Raw genomic sequence first — 7,500 nt, forward strand, 5'->3', positions numbered from 1 at the left:
CGATGAGCCAATGGCACGCAGGGCTGTTTGTTGTGTCGTTTTGGTTTCCAACTTTGGAAGCGTCTAGCAAGCAGCAAGTGCGAAATGATCTTACATTCCTCTGCTTGCCGGATCGGATCGCAAACAAAGTAGCTGAGCCTTGGTTATGAAAACAGAATTTAAAGCAAGTTAAATAATCATGATCCGTCTGTGCAGGCCCATCGCAAACGTTGATTGATCGATGTTGTCGATTGCATATCCATCAATCGATCGCGAAAGTGCTTTTGATCTGACCACTTTCTAGGATCATACGTACGATCAGTAATACTTCTTAGCCTATAAAATTAGACATCAAACAGACACGTAACAAAGTGGACAAACAAAAAAAAACGCCGTAACACGACTGAACCGCGACCGTGAACCGTGACATGTTGCCGTTTCGGTGTTGACCTTCACGCATCACAACAAGATCGGGTGCTTGCGACTTCAAAGCGCGGATCCCAGACTCAAAACCGTGTGTGGCCCTTGGGGAAGAATGTATGAAAAATGGATAACATGTCAAGCAATCGCTGTTTGGATCGCTTGCCAAAAGAAAACCATGCTAGGGCGGGACCCCGAACGCCAAGTGGTCAGCTGGCGAAGGCGTTAGCGGTTACCTCCGATGTCCGTTGACAACTTCCGACATTTAAAGTGTGGCCAAGCTGGCGCAAGAGAGAGAGAGAGAGAGAGAGAGAGAGAGAGTGAGAGAGAGTGAAGTGTATGTCAAAAAAAAAGATACTTTTCTTGGCTGCTTCTTCCGGAACCACCGAGAGGAAGAGCGGCCAACATTATACCCCATAACGACCGAACCGGCTGGCTTCCACAAGGCTGATATTTATAGATTTAAATGCGCTTTTCGGATTAACTGTGGCGTTGAGCATCGTTTTTATTATTATTAAATCATGGCCGTGCAATCGATCATGCATGCAGCGTTGCATGATCGTTTCATTTCGATTTTCCCGTCCATTAGGAACAGATCCCGCAGTGGGTTGCGTTTTGGGGAAAATCATTTTGATTAGCACCTATGGCGTTCACTCACGGTAACCGTGACCCACCGGTCGCATCCTGCCAGCAGCAGCTGCCCGCAGCCAACTCACACATCGCAAAGTGTGTCCCTGTAATACAAATAGTAGACGACCGTAGGTGGCCACTGGGTGAACCTTGCTCCTCCTGAGCTCATGACACCTTTTCGACCGGAAGGGTCTTAAGGTTAAACGTGTGTGGCCATTAAAGCGGAGCGCCAACAGTAGACGGGTCGTGTGCACAAGTGGCGTACCTTTTGTTCTGCTCTTAACCATCGCTGGATCTCAAAACTTTGACCACCGCTAATTGTGTTGGTGAGTCGGCTAAATCGGCGATCTATAATGGCTAAAACCTACGCCACTTGAAACCTTTCCGTGCGGCGTTCGGCGCTGTCTCGTTTCGTGCGCTAAATACAAGCCTGATGGGTGTTCTTACCTCATACATCTTTCATCGACCGTCGGATGGTTGGCTTGCATTTTGTTAGGGGGCCAAAAGGGGTGGGTGTTTACTTGAAAACGAGGGAAGCAGCATCGAGGAGGAAACAGAAAGTAGATCCGTTTCGTTCCTTCCGATCGCTGACAGGCGAAGAAGGAAAGAGGGAAAGAGATGATTTAGGTCGTCTCAAGTTTCATCTACTACCCTTGGCATGGCACGTGGATAGTGAATTAATTGATGGAGGTCTTATGTTTATGATTAGGCTGCGGATTTGTGAAATCGATTGCCCAATCAATCATTCGTTTTTCGTCGATAGATTTTCCAACCACATGTCGTGTCAAGCGGATCAGTTGGGTGAATTTTCCTTAAATTTTAACATATCTCTATGATGGTGTAGCTAAATCTGGTTGGTATAACTAGGTTTAGTTTCTGTTCCGGATTGATTGAAACGTTATATCTCATGATTACACAAGCAATTATCACACTTCTGCTAACAATGCAGAGTTACTGCATACAATGTAACGCAGAAGATGGACATGCAACGTAGCGTGGTGATGGTACATCTCGGAACTGGGCACTGAGGTTGAGGTTGTTTGATTTAAAGAACGAGGCGACACATGGCCACAAAAGCAACAGCCAATAAACTTAACGAGAGTGCGCGATGCAATTCCCCCGCTTAGGTCGATAAGTGCGGAAATAGATAATGCCTCGTGGTGGTAAAATAAGGCAATAATGTGCAATCGCTTTGTTGTTACGTATCTTTACAGGATTGCCGGGAACCGTTCCACGGGGGTTCGTTCTTCGACCATGAAGGTCTGCCGTACTGCGAGACGCATTATCACGCGAAGCGGGGATCACTGTGCGCCGGCTGCTCGAAGCCCATCACCGGACGCTGCATCACGGCCATGTTCAAGAAATTCCACCCTGAGCATTTCGTGTGCGCCTTCTGCCTGAAGCAGCTGAACAAGGGTACCTTCAAGGAGCAGAACGATAAACCCTACTGCCACCCGTGCTTCGATAAGCTGTTCGGCTGAGGTGCAACAAATCGGAAGGACAAGGCCATCACCAAGCTTTTCACCATGACGGCGACACCAGGGATTGCGAAGAATGAATTCGCGCCAGATCGCCGCCAGAAGCACGGAGCAGCGCACCTTTGGCTTAAGGGTGCAGTTTTGCGACGCAACCGTATTGTTTTATGTTCAGCATAACTTAACTGCACGCATGTGAAGTGCATGGAAATGTTTCTTTTTTTTTTTAATCAACACGAATTGCTCGAAATCGGTTTACTCGTCAACTCGTTGTTATTTACCGCTAACACGTTCCATATCATTCGGTTCTTGGACACCGAGCGTTCGTTCGCTCCGCCGCCAACGTGTGTAGATTGTTTTAAGGTAAAAGCGAGAGAGGTTTGTGAAAAGATGAAACAAATAAGTGTGTTAAAGTTTACACTAACCGAAAGCGGGACGACATATAGTATATTTAACCGGGTTTTTACAATTGCCTTCCCTTTCCTTAACAAATGAACCGATTCTATGATGCTGGCAATTGTTACTCTCCAATTAGTGTGCAACCTTCGAGAACAGGGCGCACTTGCTATCGGTCGATGGGGGTAGGTGTTGGTTTGGTTTCCATGTGGCCAAACAATCGACGTATTATTGAAACAGATATAAAAACACGTGGCAACTAACGTAGTATTGTGTTTATTCGCGTTGCAACGTTGCCTCTAACTCTAGCGTTACGAAAATCCATTGCCAATTTCCGCCAATATAGTCAAACGGTTAATCTCTCACAACAATAGTTGCAGTAACGAGTGCGTACCAGCGTGGATTCGATGAAGGGGTGGATGAAACGAAATTCAATTACAATTACAATGCCGTAACAAGCCATTAAAACACTTCTTGTTCTAATAAAGAGCGCTAAACTGTATTTTTAGGTGTTTACTTTCCATTGGAACTGCTTCAGTGAGTCTCTCCCTTGTGGTTTTGCGTTGGGTTGTCCGAAAGTTGGATCGATTTTTGTCCGTTTGGCCATTCCAACACCACGGAACACCAGTAGGATTCCCGTTCTGCATCTTGTGGTCACGTGTTTTAAAGGACACGTTTTGGGCATCTCGTTTCCCGAATTGATACTTAAATTGATATTTTAGAAGTGAACTTGGCTGTACAACCGGTAAATTTCAAACTTGGAGCCTGTACAGTGACGGCAAAAAAACCGCGACTTAGACCAAGTTCCTTAAAAAACTTCTATTTTAAGATTAGGAAAATGTTGCGGAGGCAGTCTCTTATCAAAATAGCATTTCTTCATCCTTGAAATTGCGTGTTTCGTTATAAAAATCACTGTATTCATTGGTATTTTTGTTCGATTTGCCCATGCAGCTACATCGACCCGCCAGTGTAAACAAGACCCAAATAGCACGGTGTTTAGGCTGTGCCACACGAAGCGTAACTTACAAAACGGTTTGCCCTGCAATCCGTTCTTTTCTTTTTCGACTTTCCCTACGTATTGGGATACGTTTGTGGATGAAAAGGATCACATATATGCATAGCAAACTCACACGATCGATACAAACTACAAAAACAGGACACATAGCTACGATAACTCGATCCGATCCATCGATCAAAATCTTTTTCCAGAGCTGTATTCCGGTATGCGCTCCGTGTGGCTCGACCTCCTGTCAACCGCGTCCCGGCGGCCTATTTTTTTGCTTATCGCCGCGCTGCTTTGAATTTCTTAACTCGGAACCTCTGGCCAGCGAAAAGGTGAACGAAAACGTGTTGGCGGATCGCACAATTCCACCCCCAAACCCCGGGCTGTTTTCCTTTGGTTTCGGTTCTTCTTTTGCTCCGTGCGTGTCTCCGGTTGTGGTGCGTGTATTGACCAGCAGACGGCTCTGTTGGGAAAAGACCGGCTCCGTGAGAAAATTCGGTTTTCCCCGAAGTTGTGGGTGAAAATATATCCAAAAATTGATGAAACACGGTCGGTGTTTCAGGAAGTTTGCACAATACGCCGTGTGAAGTTGTGTATTTAGCGATTTATCGAGTACTGCGGCCGCATTTTCACGAGTTTTTCTGGATACGAAAAGTTTGATTTGTTTTGTGTTTTGTTTGCTGTTCCGAGAAGTTCATCTAGTTTTCCTCACATCCGTTTTTGCGGATAACTGTGATCAACGAAATAAGGCGTGTGTGCTGAATTATAAAGTATATTAAATAGGTTTTTAGTGCTTTTTTACGTTTTTAAAGTTTCGCTTCTGTGGTAGCAGCTGGAACGAGGATAGGGAAACGATAGTGGAAGTGGCGAAAACAAATATCGAAGTCTCAAAGACGGTAAGTGACACCGAAACACCCTCTCCTCTTGCATTCACATATCCGGCCCCTCGTGGTCACATGTGTGGTGGCGCGATCCACCCCACCAGAAGGCTCGCCACTTCTTTTCTTCTTCCTCCGTCCGGTCGTGGTCTCTGCTAGAACACGCGATGCCCTCCGCCCACATGTTGCTTTCTCGCTCTGTTCGTGGTCCGTGGTCCCGTCTCCCGGCGACTCAGGATGCTCTTATGTTTCGGGTCTTATGTGTGGTCTGACCCATCGTACGATTGGCCGAGAAACCTTGAAAGTGTGGGATCCTAAATCCATCGACATGAGCTAGCCCCAGACAGAACGGGATAGCAACACCCCAACGCCTCCTCTGCCCCAGCTGGTTGCTAGACAAACCCTCCCCGCTCCTGCCGCCTGCTAATGTTTCAAACAGCTCATGGTGTGCTATGCTCTCTGCGTTGCGTGCGTGCCTGTGTTTGGTCTCTGCTCGTCATCCACCATCGCCGGCCTGCCAACATGACTCACGTGAGACGGAGCGAGCGAGCAAATTTGTTCTCACTCCCATCGCACCCAGCGGTGGGGTGGTGCGGGTGATGGCGAAGTAGCATATTTATCTGAGGAACGATAAATTTAAATTTTAGAACCAAAAGGAACGGACCAAGACAGCGCACATTCGTAGTATCTGGCTAGTGTGTGTATTGTGGGGTTAATGTTTAAACGTTTCGACGGGCGCCGCCGGTTGCTGGTTACCATGTTTGACTTAGAGAGACTCAGCATCAGCAGCGCACCGATATCTTCTTCAACGAAGCGTTGATAGCTCAATGTATCTCGCGGCGTCTGCTTCACCCCGCGGAGGTCATCGCTGGTGGTAGACTCGCCTTTCTGCAATATTGTGAAATTGGCGAAAGAGCGTAACGAAAGGAAACGGAACAAAAACCGGCCCCCACTCTGTGCTTCTCGTGGAGACGCCGCCAGCCATTTGGAGGCAATTTTCCTTGATCGAATGTCTAGTCTTGGCAATAACAATACGATTTCCAAGGTGCGAATGAAACGACGAGAAAACGGAAATCTTTCCTTTGCTCCCATCGTTTGTGACACACGAACCGAATGACCCGATTTCCTCCCGTAATCGGCAACGTCCGATCCAATCCGTCCTCCGTCGTCTGGATTTCAAGGTTTACTTTAATGCATTTCGACATTAGAGAATCAGCGACGAGAAGCCGGGCGGCGGCTGCTACAAGTGGTTGCTGGGGTTGTCGTCAACCAGCCAATGTGCATGGGTTTGCTCATCCGCTGCTCATGGTCCCCCTCCCTTCCACCCAGCAGGCTGCAACACGGAGAAGAGAAGCCAACGCAATGCGAAACGCATACGGATTCCTCCCGGTGTTAGCAAATGGCGATAACAGCACGGTTGACAACACCTTCGCACACACTCTGTACTTTATGATTCGCATATCATTTTTCGCGTTTCAGAGCGAGAGAGAGCCGTAAAAGTTCCCCGGGGGGGGTTCGGTTTGCTCACAACTGCAGCTTCGGGGATTTTCCCCAGGGGACGGTTGTGGGGAGTGGGGACTGCACAAGCCGCCCCGTGGTCACGTGGACTCCTCGTGCTACGTTGGGTGACAAAATAAACTACAACGTGGCTAACGCTCATTAACGGTGTGGAGAACATGCTCCGGTGCAAACATTTGACCTCTATACCATATCAGCCACTCCATCCCCGGTACCGTGTGAGTGCGTTGAGCACTAATGCACCAGCCAGCACCCTTTCCTTTGACCACTTGAAAGGAAAACTCACGTGACACATATAATGAGTCTTTTGATTGGTGCGCCGGCGCGACCGAATGAATCATTCGATCGTTTGTGCATGGGAAAGGGTCACCGGAATTGTTTCTGGCAATTGATTTCGTGTCCACCAGTCCGTGGTCACCGGTTTGATTGAGTTTAATTTGAAGGAATTTCGAAGTTAAACTGTGTGCGCGCTCCTGAATGCTTTATGGACCAGCTCCGGGAATGTTGATGGCGGAAGGAGGTGGAGAAATACGGAGGGCCAATCGTGCCTTCGTGGTCTCCCTTCAGACTTTGTGCTGACTATTTTTAGCATCGGTTCCACACCCGGATCATCGAGACAACCCGTGTGCAACCAATCTAGTGCAAAATCCAAGTTTTGATGGTCTAAAATCCGACAAAATCGGAACCGTTCGCTGCAACGTTGTCCCGTATGCTATTATCACTTCTTTCGATCATGATGATTGGTCGCACAACAGACCGACGACCACTTTGCATCGGTTCGATCGATAAACCAACGCTCTCTTTCCGTTGCACGTTTGTCCCGGAAAGGCAATCCCGGTGGCGGCAGTCGGCTTGAAGCGAATGCATAAATGATATGAATCGTGCAATATCAACCCTCCCGGTGTATAATGAATGGTCGAAAGGGACTTTCAATCAATGTGTTTCTCGGTCCGGCGGCGATAGACGTATCATTACAAAACGCCTCCGATAATAACTGTAATTAAAATGTGTTGGTTTTTAATCTTGCACCACATTAAAGCATTGTCTTCAATCATTTGCGCCACTATCGTTAGCTGCATCAGTGGCTATGGTAATTGATGGGCATGCATTGGTGCCCTGATTTACAGCTCAATGAAAGCAAAACATATTTTGGTTTGAAATTGAATTAAGCTGTACAAGGGCAACAGTTGCTTAGTAACCT

General features: G+C 47.4%; 2 protein-coding genes across 10 annotated transcripts in view; both read left to right on the forward strand.

Annotated features, from left to right (window-relative positions):
* Window positions 1-3,402, forward strand: part of LOC126570353 (leupaxin) — a 44,554-nt gene extending 41,152 nt beyond the window's left edge. For all 7 annotated transcript variants that reach the window (XM_050228064.1, XM_050228059.1, XM_050228065.1 and 4 more), the window contains one exon: window positions 2,244-3,402. In XM_050228064.1, the coding sequence (XP_050084021.1) occupies window positions 2,244-2,510 (267 nt within the window). In that variant the 3' untranslated portion in view covers window positions 2,511-3,402. The remainder of the gene's footprint in view (window positions 1-2,243) is intronic.
* Window positions 3,403-4,202: 800 nt separating this feature from the next.
* Window positions 4,203-7,500, forward strand: part of LOC126581402 (peroxisomal acyl-coenzyme A oxidase 3) — a 7,341-nt gene continuing 4,043 nt past the window's right edge. The window contains exons 1-2 of one of the 3 annotated variants that reach the window (XM_050245019.1): window positions 4,203-4,235; window positions 4,695-4,799. The gene's annotated coding sequence lies outside the window, so the exon portion shown is untranslated. Of the gene's footprint in view, window positions 4,800-7,500 lie in introns of all 3 variants that reach the window. The other 2 variants (XM_050245020.1, XM_050245017.1) reach the window with 2 other exon arrangements.

The sequence above is a fragment of the Anopheles aquasalis genome, chromosome 2 (assembly GCF_943734665.1).
Source record: "Anopheles aquasalis chromosome 2, idAnoAquaMG_Q_19, whole genome shotgun sequence".
Classification (NCBI taxonomy): Eukaryota; Metazoa; Arthropoda; class Insecta; order Diptera; family Culicidae; genus Anopheles; species Anopheles aquasalis.